Consider the following 22,202-nt stretch of genomic DNA (forward strand, 5'->3'; position numbering starts at 1 on the left):
GCTTAAACCATGTCCTCTATCTTCCACTTCACAATTATTCCCTACTTTATCAGAGGAGTAAAATTTTCCAAAGCCTACTGGAGTTCAAAATGTAAAAAAGTCCAATGGGAGTTAACTAAAATCGCGAGGTATTCCTTTGTATTTGCAGGATGTGTCGTAATCCACGGTCCTGAACAAATCCCTAACCTAACACTTGACACATAAAGAAGCCTTAAAATCCTTAGCATGAGCATCCATCTGTTAGACCTGGTGTGATGGCCTGACTCTGTCAGTAGCTGCTTGTTCCAACCCAGTCAGCAAAGTTCAGACAGTCTGTGACGGTTTGCCCTACATACAAAAACCTCACACTGATCAACTTTTAGGTGTGAGGGCAGGATCTCTGAGGGTGTCAAGTACATGCCTGACCATATGTGTGTGTGTGTGTGTGTGTGTTGCATAAGATTCTGTAAGTGTCCTCTTTTGCATATATGCCAGTCTGTCTGTTTCTCCATGTGTGTCAGTCTGTCGGTATGTCAGTCAGCGTTCCTGTCTGTGCGTGGGATTGAGTTCACGGGCCAGACCGGCCGACCTATATTACCAGCAGTTACTGAGACGGGCTCTGGTGGACCGATCGCCGCATGTAATCCACACACACACACACATCTGAACTTCCTTCAGCAGACAGGCTTTATTTGGGGACTGCAGTAAGCACCACTGACTGGTTGTAGGAGAAGCTACTTATACAGTGTAGGATAGTATCTACACTAATTATTTGGAGGAAAATCCCTTCAGCTCAACTCTGATGTTATGAAGCCTTTATAGAGTTTCAGGATTTGCATTAAAACGTGGAGCAATATGAAGGACAACAGAGGTACAGAGGCAATAGGTTGGATGTGCAACAGCAAGCAGCCCCTTGGAAGCTTCCACTGAGCTAGATTCAGAACTGTGCTTGTTAAGTAAGATGTCACACAGAGTGAGTGTTTTTTTTTGTAATTATGCAAACAGTTTTTATGCAACAAAAGACTGGCTGCACTTCAGAGCGCCAGAGAGCCGTTCCAGTTATAAAACCACCTGCGCTTCTCGGCCTCTGTCTCAATTTGATAACTGGGCATTTGCTCCAGCTTTTCTTCCTTATATCGCCGTATCGGACATCCCAAACGCCGGCCAACACCTCTATGTGCTCAAAGTTACCCAGAATGTTATTCTGAATATTACATCCTCGTGGTGAAACATAGTGGCAGCCTCAGGCTTTGGGGGCGTTTTTCTTCATAAGGGGTCAGGGAAGCAGTTTGAGCTAAATACAGGAGAAGATGTTCAGCTTCCAGCAATGAATCTAAACCAGGGCTGTCCAAAGTGTGGCGCAGGGTGCCATTTGTGGCCCCCGAAATGATGTTGTTTGGCCCCCGACCATACGTCAAGAATAACAAAAATTTGGCCAACAAAATAGAAAACAATTTATGACCCCAAAAATGTAGAATTTGTCTGTTTTGCCTTTTAATAAAGCAACAGTCCAAAGCCTTTCTTAGCAGGAATGTATAAGGACTTATAGATTTCATAAAAAGGTTCTTTTTGAGCAGGTAAAACTAAATAAAAAGAAGAAGAAGAATCACAATAAACACATTTTTGCATTTTTAATTTAATAAACTTTGTGAGCAGTTTAAATTTTCCACTTTGGACACCACTGCTCTGAACAAGTCAAATTTACTTTAGCCATGCAATATTCTTATGTGTGAATGGCTCAGTCAAAGTCCAGACAAATCTAACTAAAACTCTGTGGGAAGGCTTGAAAATTTCACCTACCGTCTCCAATTATCCTTAATGTCAACATGTGCAAAGCTTGTAGAGAAAAGGACACCTATAGATGTAGAGAATAATCTTTAAGGTATTGACTTGGAAGCATGCCACACTTTTCAGATGTTCCTGACCGGTGAGATGTTCCTCCATTTCCTTCCACTTCACACTTTGCTCTACATTGTGTTTGTCTGTCATAAAAAATCCACCAAGACACATATTTGTGGCTGTTACATGACAAAATGTGGACACTGTTATCCAATGTGCATTATATGAACCCCACCCAACAAACACACGCACGCGCACACACCCTGCATCCCGTCTCTGCTCACTAATATCCTGAATGCAGGTCAGACGGGCTCCTAGAGGACCTGCTCGCCTGCCCCGGCAGACAGAAACTGTTACATGCCGGTTTGTTTTGTAACTGTTTTTTTTCTCTACTCGTCCAATCAGAACAGCTACTCGGCGTCACGTGACCCAGTTGTTTTACATAACATTTTTTTTTCTCTCTCTCTCTCCGCTGAGAATCTTATGCGTTTCCTGGACTTGACCGCCAACACTTCAGAGCAGTCTGCACTTCAGTGGAGCCGGCGGCTGAATGGCAGCCTCGGCACCCAGCACTCAGGCTCCGCTCAGTAGATGAAGGAGAGGGAGACTTCCAGGAGACGCGCTCCACATGGGGACTGAGTGCGAGAGCATGCTGCATCTGGCAGCGGAAGCTTTCCGGGCGAACAACTTCGAGCTGGCGGCGGATATTTACGAGTGCCAGCTGGCGTGTGCCCTGGACCCTGGGAGCCGGCTGGAGCTGATGGTGAAGCGGGCTGACGCGCTCGCCTTCGGGGGCAAAGTGGCGGAAGCTTTCGAGGTGTACCGACAAGCCTCTGAGATAGACAAACTCAAACCCGCTCACCTGTCCAACCTCGTCGGGTACCTGTCGGACAGTATCCGGAGACAGGACCGGGGTGGGAGTCTCGGCAGCCGCTGGAGGACGGGCTCCGGGTCAGGTAGCGGGTTTGAGGACTTCTCCTGCGGGATATGTCTGAGCTTTCTGTTCGAGCCGGTGACTCTGCCGTGCGGACACTGCTTCTGTAAGAAGTGTCTGGAGAGGGAGAGGAAGGAGAAGGAGCGGCCGGTGGTGTGTAAGGAGTGCAGGGACAGCTCCAGGCTGGCCGACCTCCAGACTTACAGGGTGAACGTGGTGCTCAGCAGCCTGCTGGCCAAGTGGTTCCCCAGCTTCCAGCAGGCCGGCCGGCTGAGGCGGGAGGGGAACGGGCTGTACGCCGAGAGGAAGATGGAAGCAGCGCTGGAGAAGTACAACCAAGCCATACTGACAGGTAATTACTACTAGTATGCCTGTCCTGACAAAGTTTGACCTCTTTAACTAGTTTTTTTACTAGTTTGTAACGCGATGTGGTGTTATAAAACCACCAGCGAACGACACGACACTCTATGATTGGTACAGAAAGTGTGTCACGGAGTGAGTGACAGGCAGCGGTGCTCCCTGAATGTTCTCCGGCATCTGAGGGCAGCCGCCATGTGTTGGATAACACGGTTATGTAGGCTGGGCCAGTGGACCAAACATTACGTAAGCACGTAGCCCGCCTCACTCATTGTGTAACGCGAAGCTATGAGACAGTAAATATAGGTCAAGGGTACCATTGCGGGTCACGTTAGTACAGAAGTGCCAGGCCGTACATGAAACAAGTGGAAACTTTATATATAAATGTTCAGTTCATTCTGTTACGCTCTAAATTTAATTCAGATAAATAAAGAAAACAACCCATTTTTTTTTTTTTGGCTTAGTTTTCTTTTAGTGTTTTATAAGCGTATGACGCTATAGATGAACTATGACCTGGTTACACACTTTCAGTATCAACAGGTCTGTTTTTAATTGTAAGCAAAGGTCCGCGGTGACTGGGACGCAGGCCCTGACCTCATTTAGCTACCAGCGGCTGCTTGTGTAAGCTGATATCTGGCTATGTAATGTGAGTCTAATTGCATGCATCATTCCGGTCTTTTCCTTTAGCAGATACGCTGGCATGCACATGTATTAGTTCTCCTCGAAGTTCGGCACAGTTTGTCCTTTTACAGCCTTGAACCTCAGCGTGTCTTATCAGGATTATGAGTGATAAGACCACTGCAAAAATAGAAGATATTCGTGGAGTTGGAGGCGAAGGATGCATAGTTTTGTTGTGTTGAGACCACATTGTTTGAGACTTGGTCTTGTCTTGGTATTTTATTTTGGGAGTCTCTCTCTATGGCGGAGCTTTTCCTTTTGTTATGACGTTGTGTGAAAGTCAAACAGTAATGGGGGTTCACTGCTCCACTAATAAACTTTGACAAAAAGAAGGGCAGAGAGAAAGATAAGCTCTTGCTCTACTGCTCAGCCACCCGATACAGCATAGTTAAACATTTTTATAAGACGAATACAAATCGGATTAAATAAAATAATTATTTATTTTTAGGATAACCTCTTCCCCAGTCTTATTCTGTATTGATTTTCCTCCACCACCATAGCAGGTTGCTGCCACAACTATGTTTCACCAGCCAATAGCAGAAAAGAAGGGAGTATGTGGTTCTAATTAGTCTTAATGTTGGTCTCTCACTTCAGACTCCGATAAAATAATTGAACTTTGTTGATTTACGAAGGTCATTTGGAGAATAAAATAGTAAAAGAAAGAAAGAAAAATAAGTATATCTCTACATAATAACATGTATAACCCAGAAGTCAATCTTTGACTTCTGGGTTCCTAGCACTAAAGCGTACACCTCCCTGCTCGGACGGACGCAGATTTAACGTTTAACCTAAATAAACGTTAAAAACCACATTTTCCAACCTGCTGTTCATATGTTCAAGCATCGTCTTCGGGAGAGGATAATCCAGGCCTGAACCACAGTTGTTTCTCAGGAAATATTACATAAGATTGCAAACGGAAAGTTTTCCATGTAGGTTTAAGTACTTTTAATGTTTTGTGAAGAACGTATGTGCAGTTTGGACGTCAGTGGGATACCAGGACATAATGGTGCTAGATGCTCAGTAGACATTGAGGTGGGAAAACATGAGCGTCGTTGAGGCCGTTGACCAGTCGGCGAATCAGATGCCGGCGTAAATCCATCAGCATTTCAAAAGGAATGGGCATGTCTAACATTAACAAAGAATAAGACAACCGACTCCATTACAGCCAATTTATCCGTATGCTACTAGAGCGAAAACAGTTGGATTAATCATGATCAATCGATTATTGAAACAATTGTCAACTACTGTAGTAATCGATTAATCGTTTACCAGTGTATATAGACTCAAAAACATCCAACATAACCAACACCAGTCAGAACAGTTATTAAGTCAAAACTGTACAAAAATCATACACATTTTGGATTAGAGAAAAAACCTTTTTTGTCTGAAAATATGTTCTACCCAGAACTCCTCAAGTGGCATCTTTAGCTTCAGCTGGTTCAGATTATGACATGAAACTCTCTTATTAAGCACCTTTTGCTATCCAATTATTAATTGATGAATTGGAAAAAAATAGGCAACAGATCAGCCCTACATTGTATTGATGTGAAGTGAAGCAGAAAAGGCTTAATTAAGTATTTTTTTAACTGCAGCTGCATCTGTTGCTACATATGAGAAAGGATACGCTTAAAGAACGCTGTTTACACATTTTAGGTAACATTTTTATTGTCTTATTTTGAAAAAGCAATTGAATTATTTGTTTACGTGTACATTTTTACAGATTCTAAATGTTTAATAAAATAAGCCTGACTAAATGAAAAATCTGCAGAACATGGCATTTTAAAAAAATCTAATAATCCAATTAATCATCACAATAATTGATGGAATAAACGATTACTAAAATAATTGTTAGCTGCAGCCCCACAGCCTACCTGTTTTTCCAGATGATCTTCCCCGCTGTGTGACTCATAGTTTGCCATGCAATTATTGCAAAAAAAAAAAAAAAAAGACTTCTAAAGTTGGCCTCCTGGTTCTCATTAGCACGTCTGCTAACGAGAAGCAGACGCCGCTAATCAATACGTCGTATGTCCTACTTGGACAGAGCTGCATGTATAAATAATCCCCTTCGCCTATGGGCCTTTTCAGCGCTTCCACTCCTAAATCTTATTGGTGTGAGCAAATTAATATGCGAGCCAGAGAGCGCTTCGCTTTGATTCTCGAAGGGCCCGGCTGCAACATTTGCATAAGTTCTTATAGTTATGAAACCTGCAATATGGGTGACCTTGATAGTGGTGCGTGGTTTTGTAAGGCAGCCGTCCTTTTTCATAACACATTTTGTAATGTGGAAGCTGGTCCATTTTTTTTGTAGGATACCCTTCTGTCACATAACTATGGAGCATATATGACCTTCAAATTAAGCTTTAAGTGTAACAACAGTTTGTATACTGAGCAATTAGCCTTATGTGAAGAACAGAAATGCTTTGGTGCGTTAGAAGTTAGAAGAGTTGAAAATACTATTAAAAAGAAAACGATTCATGGTTGTTTTTACAAATAAAGTCTGAAAAGTGTGGTGTGCTTTTGTGTTCACCCCACCTGAGTAAATAGTTTGTACGACCATCCTCTACCATCTTAGTGAATGTTTGCCAGTTCTAGTTTGCTCAGTCAAAGTGAGTTGGAAAACATCTGTGAACTGCAACTTGCAAGTCAAATGCTTGGACTTTGACTGGGCCGCTGCATTGATTGCCGCCCAGTTCTTCAAGTTCTTCTTTTGCCGCAACTAACAGGTTTTCTGCAAGGTTTGTTCTGTACCTAGAAGAGGTGAAATGATTAATTGCGATTAATCGATTATTGAAATAATCATAAACTAATTTAGTAATCAATTGAGTGTTAATTGGAGTATACATACTCGAAAAAAGGGCCAGTTGCTGAAAGAACAACACACTCAGAGCAATAATTAAGCCATAAATGTTATTTGCAGGATGTGGCAATTTATTATCCAATTAATAAAATAATTGCTAGTTGTAGCCCTAATATCTAGTTTGATCAACTTTGATCACCAATTTTCTGCCATCGTAGCCGCTAACATGCAGGTGAACGGCTGCATTTTGGTCTCATCTGCATGGACGGCCTTCTTTAATTGAACAAGTGAGATAAAAGTAGTGCATTGCCCCTATCTACTATGAAACATCCCTGAACATTTTTGTCTGTTTCCCAATATTTCTGACCCATAAAATGTACTTTTCCCTCAAACATGGCAATTTATTGCCTGATAAATAGTTATTCAACTAACATCCTCATCTCTAATTTTTCTTTGTGTTTGTCTCACAGCACCCACAGACCACATCCTGTTCAGTAACCGCTCTCAGATCCACTCCAGTCTGAAGCACCATGACTGGTCTCTGAGGGACGCAGAGATGGCCTGCAGACTGATGCCCTTCTGGTCCAAGGTAAGACCCACGTCTTTCTTATTTAGCGTCATTTCATCACGGTTGGAATGGAAAGTAATGGACTGTCTCCGTGGCGACAGGGTCATGTTCGTAAGGCCCAGGCCTTGGTGTCATTGGGCAGGACTGATGATGCTCTGAAGGAGTACCTGATCTGTCTGTCCTTAGAGCCGGACTGTAGACTGGCTAAGGCTGAAGCTCACAAGGTAAGCATATCTTTGGTCACTTCAACATGGTTTTACTGTAGAGATGAAATGATTAATTGGATTAAACATGATTAATTGGATCTTTTATCTTCATTAGTATGAATCTGTAGGGATTTACAACAAAATGGTCACTTGAACGCTGCTCTCTGTCACCTTGCAGCTCCTAAGTGACTTCCTGGCTCCAGTCACCGATCAGGTTCCTGAACACATCTCGGGCTGCACCAACGTCCTGTCTTCCAGAGCACACATCAAAAGCAGCGTCACTGAACCCATCCAGGTAAAGGTGCTCCTCCTCCGAAATCAATCTGACATCTTTTCTTTCTACCACTTCCTTCATGGACTCTTGTGCTACTGCTCTTTCCATTTTTAGACCGTCAGTCCTGGGTTGCTGTTTACAGAGCTTCCTCCATCAGCAGCTGGGAGGTCCGACGGGAGTCTCAGAAAAACCGACTCAAATCTCCTTAAACGGAAACGAAGGGACGTGGAAGAAGAGGGGGAACCACAGGAAGAAATCAGCCACCAGAAGAAATCCAATTGTGGTGAGCTTACCACCCTAGTACAACCATGCTGTTTCTCCTAAGAGAGGTTGTGTTGTTCACCATCTGATGGTATCTCTTTGTAGAACCAACCCAGGGCCTGGATTCTTTAGGCTCCGTGTCCAGTGACCTCTTGGACCCAACGGATCTGGAGTGTTCCCTCTGTATGAGGTCAGCCTGTCAAATGCGTCTTGTACTATTCCACGCCAGTCACAAGAAAACAATCTGGAAAATAACTTCAATTATTGTGCTCTTGGCCTTTGGGTGTGTCTCCTGTCCAGGTTATTCTATGAGCCGGTAACAACGCCATGCGGGCACACTTTCTGTCTTCAGTGCCTGGAGAGATGCCTGGACCACAACCCCAAGTGTCCACTGTGCAAAGAAGAGTTGTCTGAGGTATGCGCTGGGTCACACAAATGATGTTTCTCCCGATGTCTGCCTCTGCTTCCTCTGATTCATTAATTCTCCTTCTGTGTTTCCATCCAGTACTTGGTCCAGAGGCAGTATTGTAAGACAGTATTAATGGAGAACCTGATATCGAAGTATCTTCCCTCTGAGTTCATTGAGAGACAGAAAATGCATGAGGAGGAGATGGCTGAGCTCTCCAAGTACGTCAGTGAACACCCTCTACTCTTCTTTCTGCTTTCTTCTTGACTTTTTAACTGAATTCATCGCCTCGTTTTCCTGTTTTGGTTTAGTCTCAATAAAAGCGTGCCTATATTCGTGTGCACCATGGCCTTCCCCACCGTGCCGTGTCCCCTCCACATCTTCGAGCCCTGCTACCGACTGATGATTCGCAGGTGCATGGAGACGGGAACCAACTGCTTCGGCATGTGTCTGGGAGACGACCTCAAAGGGTTAGTGGCAGAGGCAGTACGTCATCTTGGCGCTTCTCGAAATTAAAGTAGACGCCTAAAACTCAACGCAATCTTCCCTTTTTGCCCCACAGATTCGTCGGCTACGGGTGTCTGCTGGAGATCCGCGACGTCAAGTTCTTCTCGGACGGCCGATCAGTGGTGGACACGATCGGTAGACGGAGGTTTAAAATCATTCAGCACCGCGAGAGGGACGGATACAACACGGCAGATGTGGAGTATCTGGAGGATGTGAAGGTGGGATGGGAACTGAGAGGGAAGGAGCCTAAGATAGACCTAAAAAAGGAGGTTAAAGATCTAAGTTGTGTCTTTCCATGTATTTGCAGGTGGAGGGCATAGCAGAGCGTGAGCTGCAGTCGCTACATGATGCAGTGTACGACCAGGCTCTGGTCTGGGTCGACTCTCTGAAAGCTGAGCAGAAGCAACGCATCGAAGGACACTTTGGACCAATGCCTAGGAAAGACTCCGAACTCCAGGTACAAACACACTTATTTTGGGATGAACACAGCATCCTAGTGAAGACGGGTATTGCATGGAGGTAGGATTGTACGTTGCTTTGTGAGGATTTGCTGGAACACCTCATCAACACCTCCTGATCAGAGCGCGAGGCTAGACACAGGAGGACAGCTAGCTTGACTTTAATACTCTCCACAGTATTTACAGTCAGTCTCAAAGGTCCGTTCTAAGGCCTAGCATTAACATGGACAGCCAGTTTTCTGACCTTTTCTTTTTTTTCTGTTAGCTGAAATAAACAATATGAAGTAGAAGGTACACTACATTTATAAGCTAATGCTAACTTAAACCTAGCTTCAACTGAAAAAATAATTGTTAAAAGGCTAGCCTGTTAAAATCAAACAAACACTGTTACAAAGGTAACCCTTGCTCATATTAGACCAGAAATTAAAAACATTAAATAAACAAGTTACGAAGTAACATTAGCTAAAATTAGCGCCGAAAACCCTCATTTGCGTATCGAAGTGATAATTAACTTAACTCACCTTTATCACAAACAGACAGGTATCAATGAAACCGAAAAGTAACTGCTGCGAAAGGCGTATAATCCTAAAGACCCTCTTAGTTGCCCAACAAGGTGCCTGATGTAAAATACTAAGTTCAATAAAAATGTATTTAGCATTTATGATTAAAAATCCTTCTTTGTCTTTAAGAACTACTCAGATGTCCTAGTTTTAGCTTGACCTGGTTCATTATTATTTTTATTTAACTCCTATTAAGCATATTTTCCTATCCAATTATTAGAAATGGCTGAGCTTTTCATTTGTTGATGCTAAAAGTACTTCTTTAGCCACAGATGCATCCTTTGCTACAAATGATCAGGTGCTCACTAAAGAAATGCTATGTTCATGCATTATGGGCATTGAAATGTTTTTCTTATTTTAATGTTGTATAAAATAGGCTCAAGTAGTTAAATAGAATAGAATAGAATAGAATAGAATAGAATAGAATAGAATAACTTTATTCATCCCAGCAGGGAAATTACTTCGCAGTTACAGCATAGAGACAAGACACACAACAACCACCACTGAGTAGCAGTTGTAGACAGAATAAAAAATAAAAATAAAATATAACATTAAAATATAACATATAAATGAAAAATATGCTGAGTGTGTCAAAATAATTTTTATCCGATTGCTCTATTTTTGTTAGACTAATCAATAGAACAATCCCTTTAATATAAAAGTTAAACTGATTGTCTCACCAGGTGTTGCTCTGTCTCTGTTTTCCTGCAGGCCAGCCCCAACGGCCCCTCCTGGTGCTGGTGGCTACTGGCTGTTCTCCCTCTAGAGGGCCGGGCCCAGCTGCCGTTCCTCGCCCTCACCTCCCTGAAAGATCGCCTCAGCGGCATCCGCAAGGTCCTGCTCTTCATGTCGCAGAGCAGGCCCCGGTGACCAGACAAATGCCGTCGACAAGCTACGCACAAGCGCACAACGCCCTCGCCCGAGAGCAGCTGACGACCAGTTCTTCCGTTTCTTTGCACAAATAACAGCCACCGTTGCACTTCGACAGCAAACTTCATAAAACAAGGAGTTTCTCGATCGAATATCTTCCTCGTGCTACTTTCACTCGGCAGGAAAACAACAAACAGCAGAGGACTCGCGGAGCTATGTTCGGTGAATGAGCTGAAGTGTATCTCAATCATGTTTTGCCACAAAGTTGCAGCTCAGCGTAACATTTCTCACTCTGATTTTCTCTCTGAATCCTGTGAAAAGCCTCTGTGTCATTCTCATCTGCCTACGTTCCACTGAGTTTCTTCCTGTTCCTGCAGCAGTCTGTAGTTTATTCGGAGCTCAGCAGGTAACGTCCCCCAAAATGGTCAATCTGCTTTAAAGTGACACCAAAAGCAATTCCTGTTCAGATACGTTTGAGTTTGAATTAAAGCAGTCGTTAATCTGTTCAAATGGATTTAAAACTAAAGAAAAACAACTCAACGTGTTTTTTTTTTGTGTAAATGCATTCAAGAACTATTTTTGATATCTCAAATAGCATTGCTATAATAATAAAATAAACTTACCTTTTAAAGCTACTTACTGTAGAACCCCATGAAATAGGTGAAAACTGGTTTGGGTTATGATGGAATTATTATGAGTTTCAAAATCACAATTTTGACTTCGGAGGTTTGGAAATGATAAGACTGCACTTCATGACTTTGATTTTCATAAGTACAGGGACTTTGAAACTCACATTTATGACTTTTCATGACATAATTATGCCTTAGTATTGTTTCTTTTCTTCCAAGTAGCAGAAACGGGCTTCCTTCAGCTTCTGAACTTCCATCCTTTGTCCAGTTGTCTCTTTTTTCATCCGTCTAAATAACATCAGACTGAACTGTCATATATGGTCTGCTTTAAGGCTCCCAATGTTTTGTTGGACTGTGTTTTTTTTGTTGTTTTTTTAGCTATTATTTATTTGGTTGTTATTTATGCATGAAGTGACATTGTTTACATTATACATTGAATAATGGGCTGCTCACTTTCCTCTGATCCAACCTCTCGTCAATACCGTTTATCAGTGTGAAGCTTTAAAAAGGAGCTGCACTAGACATTTTTCTTCTTTTTTTTTTTTTACAAAACCACATTTTAGGGAAACATATTTAAAACAAAATAAGAGTTTTATTGGACATTTAGCATATAGCGAGTAAAGGCCAGTGCCTTTTGTTCTCAAACAAACAAGGAGTAGATCAATTTACAAACCAGACTTGGGTCCAAGTCGCTTTATCTGAGTTTTCCCCACAAGTAGGCAAAAGAATAATAATTTCGCAGCAGATTAAACAAAATGAAACAAGAGGAAACATACTTTTGAGAGAAAAATATGTCGCTGATAACAAATCTTGAGGCCTTGCTCTTGTCTGTGATATGATTGCTTTCACTTGCAAAAGCGAATCTTTGAAAAATGTACGAGATTGTTAACCTCGTACGTTTTACCTTTAAAAAAATCTTTTATTTGGTTTTATATGCAAAGGTTTGATTTCTTCTCCTTTCTTTTTCTTTTTTTACATGTTTCTATGTCAACGTAGTTCTTTGTATTTCAAATTTTCTTCGCTTATCGGTGTGTCGGTGTATGTGTAGTAACTCATCAATTTATCCACTAAAGGGCCAAAGCAATGTAATGCTGGACGTTAAAGAAAGAAGGATGCTGTACATGTACTGTACTGTAAATGAAGCATTTAGGCACGGGGTAGTATAAAATTCTAACAGCGCTGAGTGAAATCACCATTGTATACTGTTTGTTTTCTTTTTGTTTTTTAAATTAACCAAAAATGTACATGACTTTATTAGGCGAGTCTCTTTTAGTTTCCACACTGTGACCATCCATGTTTTTAATAAACGGAAATATTTCCAAATATCTGATTTTCTCTTCCTTGAGAGAGGAAAAAAAAAATCTAACAGTCTTCACTCAGCCAGCTGACCAGCAGTGCGCAACAACAGGTAGGAGAGGGGCGGTCCGACACTGCTGGAGAAAATTCTGTGTGATGGAAAATTTCTCAAACCAGAACTTTCCAAGTTATACCTGGTATAACTGAATATTGGCCACGTGCCCATGCCTAATTTCAGGTTGTTGTGTGACCGTTTTAATGGGAAACGTATAGAATGACATTTTACTAATTATAAATTATCCTGAATACAAGGTAGTTGTCCCCTATAATTAGTATTTTTCAATGTTATTTATAGAAACAGAAAAAGATCAATATTGCTAATATGTGCAGTACATGAAAGGGAATACATATTTGTTAATTGTAGAAATGTCCAATGTAAGATCATAAGTGAGATATGTCTGATCTGTTGACAAGCTTGTGTCTGGATTGATGTGCACAGACTGACTTTATATTATAATCCTGTGTGCTTGTACCAACATGTTCAGTGAGTGAATATGGTAAAGAAATAAACACATGTAGCAATAATAAAGCCTGAATGTTTTACTAACGTTTTGGTTGGATTTTCTGCATTGTCTTAAACTGGACAGATCCTGTTTTGATGAATTAATGGAGCATTACTAATGCGCACAACAATAAAAGGGAAAAGACACCTTAGTGTTTTAGTTTATTTTTTGTTTTTTTGCCAATACTTCCCTCTTCATCAAAAATGTTTCAACGCAATAGCTGGCTTCCCTTTTACGTACACACTTTAATATTGTATCCTTAATGTAAATTTTGAACATTTTTTTAAAACCTTGTCCTAGAGAAGCGGCTGATAAATGTAATTTATTTCACGACTCCTGACATTAAGTACACGAAACATGAAAGCCTGTTAGCTGGATAGCCTAGCAACATTAGTTGTAAGTTGGCGGAAATTAGCGACAAGACTCAAAATTTAAGAGCCACATGAGAAATAATATGTTCATTGGAGACAATTCAACATTAGAAATTAGCAATAGTTGATTTAAATAGTACTTAACGTTTGGGTTACATTTTAATTCGAACTAAATCAGCTTCGCTTTACAACTTCCTGCGTAGCGATGACAGTTGACGTTGACGGGTCCTTCTGGAGAAACCAACACCATTTATCGAATTTGCTCCAACTTATACTGGAGTTGACAGTTTTATTTTTGGCCAACAAAACCTCTTTTTTCCCAGAAGATGAACAAGGAAAAAAATATATATATATTTTAGGTAGGTAACAAAATGTGGCTTTGTACTAGATGTGGTGTAAGGCTTGGATGAAATGTTACATAAAGTTTGGAGGTCTAAGTAGATTTTATTACTTGACTTATTACACAGCATGCTAATAATGGTGTTTGAATTCACTGAGCTAGTGTAAGTGTATTCTTTCACACGCGTTTGCAGTCTGCATGCTATAGCTGCTGGACTTCATCTAGACCTTTGCCCCTGTAGGTGAATGAAATGCCTTAATTTCATGATTAGACGGGTGTCACGCCATATTGACACAAACTGTGAATCTGTAGAGAGCACAAATGTTGCCTTTCTGAAGAGTCTCCACAACTTTCCTTAGGACTCAAGCGCCCTTCGGGGACACAGATACAGCCCCTTCTCTCGGCCCATCCTGCCAAGTTGGCTGGTTATATAACCCGAACATGAGAAGGTCAACAACTACCAGCCATCGTCATGGATACTTGGCACAGCCTCGCATGCATCGTTCGTCGACTTTAAGGCCTGCATGTGAATGCGACCGTGCAGGTGTCAGAAGTAGGCCAGGCAGCAGCAGCAGCGTTACCTAACTCACCCAGAAAAGACATCTGGAGAATCTTAAGCTCAGCCGTTACGGCTTCCTGTTCTGCATGTCAAACGTGCATCACACCAGAAGCAAACGCTGGCTCGAGTCCTAGATTCATTTATGCAACCAGGAACCCCCTATAGGTCAGCTTCCTATGCAGAGTAACACAAAACCAGACAAGAATGAACATGTGTGTGCGTGTGCCAACACTAGTTTTCCAAGCACTTTATGTACTATAACTTTAAGGTAAAAAAGGAGTTGAACAGATAGACTGTGATCATGTGTTGTTTTTCCTGCCAAAACTTTCTGATCTGTGATAGGTGTCCAACATTGTTTAGCTAGGTGTGGCCTAGTTACATCCATGCGAACAAGCGAGAGTATTCTCTACCAGGAGTGAAAGTGTTGTACATTCAGTGTCTGTATGTTACTCTTGAAGAAGCCAAGTCATATTTACATGTTTTAAAAGAGTTTTAAGTCGTGGCACCTTTAAACACCAACCAGTGCAACTTTGGTTTCCTTAAAGGGGCAATATTATGCATTTTCCAGGTATATAGTGCCGTATTGCAACACAATCAAGTAACCATTTTGCTTATTTATATCAAATATAACTTTAAAGAAATACAATTTTGTAATTCAGTGCCTTGAAACTGGGTCTCTGTCTCTTTAAAAACTCCTGCCGTTTCTAAAACTCCGCCTTCAGGAAGTCATCACATCGCTCCTCTATCAGCCCTTTAAAGTTTTAACCAGAAGTAGCTCGAATAATGAGATCAGCAAACACCCAGTTTAACCAGGTTTTTGCCAATTGCTGCTGGCTAGTCTGAAGGAGCTGAGTGGGGGAAGGTTGTTCAAGCTCTGAAGTTTGGCAAGTCCAGTTCAGAGGAGGAGCTGTGCCTCGAAGGCGGGGCTTGGCCCACCCAGGCATTTTGTACAGCTGAGTGGTTGCCATGGCGATTGAGGGATTTCTCAAACCTGCATGAAAGAATTAAAGCAACACTCCAGGTATGTTTTTGATAACGGACCATTATAAAATGATTCTACATAACACGGCCCCTACAATCACCTTTCAGGTAATGATCAAATATCATCTCATGCACTTCACCTCTCCGTCTTCAGTATCTCCACTTATTGCAGCTTTTCTCTTCCACTTCTTCCTCTGATTGCCTTTTTAATATCATAATGACAACAGAAGCAGAAGTCACCTTAACAGTTCAGTGTTTTGTGGTAAATTTGGAAGAGGTTCTCGTTTTCTAAGAGGGTAAAGCTGCCAACTCTCCTCATCAAATCTGGGTCAGATAGCTTGAGTGAAAAACAAACAGTTCTTGCAATATTATTCATGTGGAAAAATAGGACAGAAAAAGATAAAAAAAAATTAAACATGCTCAACTGTAATGCACCACAATGAGTGTGTCACGTAAACTCCTGTAATTCAGAGGTTTGTGGTTGCAAAATTAAAAAAATTAAAGTCTGAAAGCTTTCACAAGACACGATTTCCTCCCCATCACACACAAAACAGACCAAAAAAAAAACCACACACACACACACAAAAACATTGTTTCTATTGATTTTTTTTTTTTTACTGTACACTTTATGTACAAGACAAATTCTCCAAAGGCAATGCAAAATAAAACGTGTCACACATTAATAATTACTCAAAGACGAAAAGTAAATAAAAGTGAGCAAAGCTCGGCGCCGGAGACGGGAGGACGCTGACCGCTCGGTTCCGGTCCTGAACAGGATGTTTTGTTATGGATATCAAGATGTCTGCAGGACGCGCGCTCGTCGTACCCTGCGGTTACGCACCGAGAAACGACAACAGAAGGTCTCAGGAAGCAGGAGAGGAGAGGAACCACAGAGTTTACACTTTCATTATCACTGCACACCTGCTGAGGCGGCAATCAGTGATTAGTTTCGCCTCTGGAGAAAACGTTAGGTAGCCTCCTGGAGGACTTTCTTCATCACCGAGATAAAAAAAAACCAACACCTCACACTACAAAAGGGAAGTGCAGAACACGTCCGCTCGCTGCAGAATGAAACAGACTGATTCTCTTCTACAAACTGGATGGCTTCTGCCACGATCCAGCGTTCTTAGCTGATGTTTGACTCTTAATTTAGATAAAAGTTACAGTTTCCTGATTTAGGCACCTTATTTCATAATAATAGAGACCGAGAGAAATATGGATACATTTACTTCTGTGATTCAGACAGACGTGGCTGTATGTGGAGGCAGAGCAAAGAAAGCTGTTTGTAGCTGTAGGACTGCACGTTAGAGACCAATCAGAAAGCCCGAAGCCGGCCATACAACGTGCAAACAGTGCGGTGCTTTATAGTTTTTTACGTTTTGACACCCAAAAACTTTCTTTGGGTCGTGAGCACCCGGAGCCGTCACTGGACGATCTGCGGCATCTCGCTCCAGGCTTTGGCCTTCTTCTTGGCGAGCGCCATCCAGGGGGGCTCATTCTGGGGCAGAGCGGCGGGAGGCGAGCCCCGCTGCGGGGGCGCAGCCTGCGTGGAGGCAGCCTTTACCGGGACAGTCCTCGGCGAGGCGACCGGCGGTGTTTTGGAGAGAACGGGCGGGGGCTTCGAGGGGGAGGAGCGGGGCGAGTCCGGTCGGGGCGAGGGTTTCGCTGGGGTGGCGGGCGCCTGCGGCTTTTGGAGCGGGGCCTTCGGGGGCTGAGGCGGCACTGGAGTTGGAACAGAGGAAGTCCTTCTGGTCTCCTTTTCTACCGACACTGAAAAAAAACACACACAAACACACACAATCAAATGGAGAATTTAGACTCAATTATTATGTGTGCAGGAGACACTAGCTGCGTTTACGTCGACCACAGTTGCGCACATTGAAATTCTGAAAAACGGTTTCGGATAATGGAAACACACCGATTTTGAAAAAAGTTTTTGCCGTAGGGTGAGGTGGTTTTCGGCCGTGTGAAATTGGTTTATTTCTAAAAACTGCAATGGAAACAGTTTAATTGCGTCACACGAATCACGTGATCAACAACTGGATGTTACTACTGGTGAAAACGACAAAGAAGACAACAGGAAGCAGTAGCAAGATGATGGTTTGATTAAATTTTTTCCGGATGACATTCAGCTCCTCCAGAGGTCTCACATCGCACAGTTCATAAAAAAATTGCATGTTATTCCAACTTGTTGAATTCATAGCTCTTCTTTAAAATGGCCGACTACAATTTCCCCTAAACACAGCATACGTAGCCGCTCCCAGTAGGCGGGGCTAGTCACTCTAACATCTGAAATAGACTGTCATCTTCTCTGATGGAGATGATGAGCGCTAGCGCCACGGCTGAATTGTGAATATACTGTATGTCATGTAATTATTTACATCTGCCCCTACCATGATATTTAACAACTTATTGTGTGAACAAGCTTATTCACGTGATTGTAATTTCTTTCTTTACTTCAATAGACAAAACAGAATTGCAAAATTGTGTTTTTTGGACATCAGCAGAATATAGACAAAGATTTGTGATGGAAACACAGCTAATGTTCTGTTCACTCATGGGCAAAACTGATGTACAAGTTGTTTTAAGATTAACAGAACAATTCATGGACGTCACTGATTGGCTGCAAAAATCCAATCTCACATTAAATACAGGAAAGGCAGATGTAATGACTTCATTTTAAATAGTAGACATTTGTATAAATGGAGATTAAAATAAAAAATCTGGATGAATTTAGCTATTTAGGTGTCAAACTTTAACCTTTAAAAATAATAAAACATTTAAAAAGTCTTTAAAATTCAGGTTTGCTAATTTTGGGTGTATACGTGGATTTCTTACTTCTTAGGTTTCCCATATTTATCTAAATTCTTTTTTTTTTTTTCATGTTTTTTATATTGTACGACTAGGTGGTGGCAAGCACAGAGAACACTTTTGAAACCTAAATGTGACATTTACTCAAGTTCGTCTTAAATGTTTTTTCCCCTCTCTCTGTTGCATTTTTTAAACTCTGGAGCAACAGAGTTTAAAAAACCAGAAAATACTGTACTTGTTTGTAGATTTCATAATCATTATGTACGTCATGATTATGACGTCATGATTATTACGTACATATTCATGGTACGTCTTGAATACGGGGCTAGTCTTTGGTCTGTTTTCCAGTAGCTGACTTTGGCCACATGGGGGCAGTGTTGCCCCAGTAATAATCCACGTCCATAAGTACAACTTTTGTTTACTTGAGCTCTACTGCAGAGCTTCCTGTATATCCCAGTGTTTTGCAGGTGCTGACCTCTGCTGGTGGGTTCAAGCGGTTTGCTGCTGCTCTGCTCCCTGCATGGAGGCAACGCCGGTTTCCTCTCCTGCTCCTCCTGATGAAGCATTAACACATTGTAAATGTACTGCATGTGTTAATACTGTACAAAACAAACAAAAAAAGGATTACCTTCTTGACTGTAATTTCATTGAGTGGGGTTTCTTTGTAAACCTTCTGTTTCTGTTTGGCCATAGAGATCCAGCTGGGGGGATCGGACCCGCCGGGCGCACTTCGGGCTGCGGCTGGTTCTGAAGGGACACAACAAAGCAGATTGACGGCGTCAGACAACCGACTCGTGCGGACGGTGCGGGACGGGTCGGCGGCACAGACCTGAGATGCGTCTCGGTTTGGCTCCGGCGTCTCCGTGGACCTCCGGTTTCCTGGGCAGAGCGGGCTTGTTGCCGACTGGATGGCTCGCGGGGGGCTTGCCGCTGATTGGCTGGGGTGACTCGGCTTTTGCGGAGGGCGGATGCGTCGGCGACTCGACTTGAGGCTGGATGACAAACAACGACGAGTTTAAAGTGGAACGTTTGCGTCGGATTCTGCTTCCTGCTTTGTGTTTGCCTACCTCTGAGTCGACCTCTTCTGAGCCGAACCGGAGCAGAGCCGACGTCTTCCTCAGACGGACCCCAAACGGACTGTCTGGGTTGGCCTCCGCCACCGCGGCGCTCTCTGCAGGCAGCGGCACGAACAGGTTAGAGTCACTCCCAGCAAACAGGAGATAGAGAAACCAACTCTGCTTTTCCGTAGCTTTAGAGAGCGCAGGTGGTAAATGGCTGGCAGATGACAACTCGACCATACTTTTTCCTTCCACCAAACTTTCCGATAACTTCAGTCAATGATGGTGAGTCAATATTCTTATCCATAGGGGTGTCAAACTCATTTTCATACTGGGAAATATAAAGATTATGATTGTCCATGTGAACAAATGTAATGATAAAACATGTTAAACTGTTAAAATATGAACAAACAGCTGCCTGTGTATTCAAAGAGCACTTCTTATAATTAAATAATATTAAACCTCTTTTTACACTGCTGCAGTTTGGAACTATTCAGATAAAAACTGCTGCGATTTGATTGATAAAATAATATTTAAGAGCACAACAGTTTTTTTCTTTCCATGTGGAGCTCATAAAAATCCATGGCGGGACACATTTGGTCCCCAGGCCTCATGTTTGGTACGTGTGACGTAGACCATAGACATTTTTTTTATTTTTTTTTTTAAAAAGCATTTTATTTGAATTTATGTTATGCAATATCCTAATTTTCTGAGTAACTGAATTCTGGGTTTTCATTAGGTGCGAGACAAAGTGTTTTTCTTTTATCAACAATGTTTCTGTTTTCAGTGATTACACTTTGCTAAAACTAGCAAGTGCTATGCAACCCATTATTGCCAAGTATTATAAAAAAAAGAAAAAAAAAAGAAAGAAGCAACAAAGAGCAACCCCCCCCACAAAGTCCTAGAAAATATTTACTTGTCATTTAATACAGAATCTGTGAAAGACCTTGCTTGTATTTTGGTTCAACAATAATTGACAGATTCCTTTTCTACAACATTTAGACTACTTAAAATATTGTCTATTTAGCATAGTATTGAGGAAATAAAAACCATAAATGTCTGGAGAAAAAAAAAGTATATTTTCAGCAGGGCCGGATTAGAAGAATAAGGGGCGTTGGGCGAGAACCAGTTTTGGTGCCCTGTCCATAAACAAAACAAAAGTCCGGCTCTGCTTTTCAGTTTAAATAGAAACTAAATGTGGCCCTAGAGCTAGGACCCTAATGGCAAAAAGTTTGGTCATCCCTGCTCTAGGCTGTAACTTCATTCATATTCAGAACTTCGTATTTTGTTGTGTAGGTACCATGGCAACTACTTTAAAGCCCTGGTGTTCTCACCTGGTGTTCTCCCCGGCGCTGCAGTATGGGCTTCAGCTGGAGAAGACGCTACGTAGCTCTGCAGTTTGGAGGTGAAGCTCCCTGAACTCCTCCCTCTGACTGGACTCGGTGCCACCTCCGCCTCGGCAGGGCTGCCGGGTTCTGCTTTCACGTCCCGTTCCTTCCGGTCCGCTGCCTCCACCTCGGCTCTGCTGTCCCGGAGCGCCGGAGCGGAAGACGGGGAGACGGGGTGGCTCTGTAGCCGCTGCCACGCCGGGGCGACGGTAAAGCGGACTTTGCTTTGATCCGTCGGTGTTGACGGCACTTCCTGTCCAGAGGAATCACCTTGTTCTGGTGCTGATTGCTTCTCTTCTTCTTCTGGTTTTTTCACGCCCTCTATCCGCTCTGTCATGCTAAACTCTGTGGGTTCCTCGGTGGGGGAAAGCGGCTCTGTTACAGCAGCGAGCCGGAGCGGAGAGCTGGGTTTCTCTGAGGTGGGGGAAGCCAGATGGATGCATAAGGTACTGGTCTTACTGGGGGAACTGGTGGGACTCTGATCTGAACAGGAAACAGAGCGCGACTCCGACAGGAACAGCGGAGGAAGTCTGGAGGAAACACAACCTTCTTCCTCAGGTTCGGCTTCCTTCTCTTCCATGAGGGGACTTGTTCCGTCTTTTCCCAATTCCACGTCGTCTCCACTCTGATTTCCATCGGGACTTCTTTCCACGTCTTCTGATTTACGATCCTGGAGCTCTTCCTCTTCCTTTTCCTCTTCCTCAGCTCCAGAGTTCTTATTTAAAACCTCCTGCTCTTCGTTCACTTTGGGAACTATTTGATCATCCATCTCTGGGGTAGCATCATCTCCTTCGCCTTCCTCTTGAATCGACGAGGCATCTGGATCCTCCTCGTCTTCAGCGCCAGGGATCCCCTCTGCCATATCCTCCTCATCCCCTTTTGCTTCCTCCTCTGCCTCTTCTTCATCTCTCACCTCCTCCACCTCGACACAGCTTCCTTCCTCCCTTTCTTCCACCTCGTTCTCGCATTTTTCCTCAACAGCTTCTGGCTCCTCCTTTAACTCTACCGCCTCCTCCTCCTCGCCGCTATCCCGTTCTTCCTCCACTTCTTCCTGGTTGATAGTTTGTTTGATTTCTTTCTCCGATTCAACTTCCTCCTCCTCCTAGAAAATACGAGTGTAAAAATGATGTACACTGTTGAACATTGTTGGAGGAACTTAGGAGTTTTCCAACGGTACTATTTCTTCCTAAATCTTTAGTTTGTGTAACACATTTGCTGATGACGAAGTATGGTGTTGGTTAAAGCCCACAAACATAGAAATGTTAGCATATAAAGCTACAGTATGTAACTTCTATAACAAATACATATTTATCAAAACTGTCACTGTGCTGTGAAAGTAGAATATGAGACACTTAATCGGTGAAAAAACCCTTTGCCTTTTCTGAGCGCTAACTGCTACGCTACAGCTTCTTCCTGACAGCTAGCCTGCCATGGATGCTAATGTTAGTAAGCATAGCCACCAATGACGACGGATAGACGGTTTTTCTGTAATGACGAGTTGTTTCTCCACCA

At 42.6% G+C, this 22,202-nt stretch overlaps 2 protein-coding genes across 7 annotated transcripts in view; one reads left to right on the forward strand and one right to left on the reverse strand.

Moving 5' to 3' along the window:
• Nucleotides 1-2,446: 2,446 nt before the first annotated feature.
• lonrf3 (LON peptidase N-terminal domain and ring finger 3) lies at nucleotides 2,447-13,226 on the forward strand. The gene is made up of 12 exons (XM_005813227.2): nucleotides 2,447-3,104; nucleotides 7,055-7,173; nucleotides 7,254-7,376; nucleotides 7,537-7,653; nucleotides 7,747-7,915; nucleotides 7,999-8,083; nucleotides 8,194-8,308; nucleotides 8,399-8,520; nucleotides 8,611-8,769; nucleotides 8,862-9,024; nucleotides 9,114-9,263; nucleotides 10,536-13,226. Exons 1-12 carry the CDS (start codon nucleotides 2,447-2,449, stop codon nucleotides 10,692-10,694), a joined length of 2,139 nt encoding a protein of 712 aa, XP_005813284.1. The 3' UTR covers nucleotides 10,695-13,226.
• LOC102224453 (uncharacterized protein KIAA1211-like) overlaps nucleotides 11,896-22,202 on the reverse strand; it is a 54,363-nt gene continuing 44,056 nt past the window's right edge. For all 6 annotated transcript variants that reach the window (XM_023328931.1, XM_023328930.1, XM_023328934.1 and 3 more), the window contains exons 11-16: nucleotides 20,637-21,792; nucleotides 19,312-19,415; nucleotides 19,074-19,236; nucleotides 18,873-18,991; nucleotides 18,720-18,798; nucleotides 11,896-17,203 (exon numbers count right to left, since the gene is read on the reverse strand). In XM_023328931.1, coding sequence (XP_023184699.1) covers nucleotides 16,857-17,203; nucleotides 18,720-18,798; nucleotides 18,873-18,991; nucleotides 19,074-19,236; nucleotides 19,312-19,415; nucleotides 20,637-21,792 — 1,968 coding nt within the window. In that variant the 3' untranslated portion in view covers nucleotides 11,896-16,856. The remainder of the gene's footprint in view (nucleotides 17,204-18,719; nucleotides 18,799-18,872; nucleotides 18,992-19,073; nucleotides 19,237-19,311; nucleotides 19,416-20,636; nucleotides 21,793-22,202) is intronic.

This window comes from Xiphophorus maculatus, chromosome 23, assembly GCF_002775205.1.
Source record: "Xiphophorus maculatus strain JP 163 A chromosome 23, X_maculatus-5.0-male, whole genome shotgun sequence".
Lineage (NCBI taxonomy): Eukaryota > Metazoa > Chordata > Actinopteri > Cyprinodontiformes > Poeciliidae > Xiphophorus > Xiphophorus maculatus.

What these genes read in the sequence shown, in the direction of transcription:
- lonrf3 (XM_005813227.2), top strand. Translation starts at nt 2,447, where the DNA reads ATGGGGACTGAGTGCGAGAGCATGCTGCATCTGGCAGCGGAAGCTTTC. An exon ending in GCGTCACTGAACCCATCCAG is followed by an intron (nt 7,654 to 7,746) that starts GTAAAGGTGCTC and finishes TTCCATTTTTAG; the next exon opens with ACCGTCAGTCCTGGGTTGCT. An exon ending in GCAAAGAAGAGTTGTCTGAG is followed by an intron (nt 8,309 to 8,398) that starts GTATGCGCTGGG and finishes GTTTCCATCCAG; the next exon opens with TACTTGGTCCAGAGGCAGTA.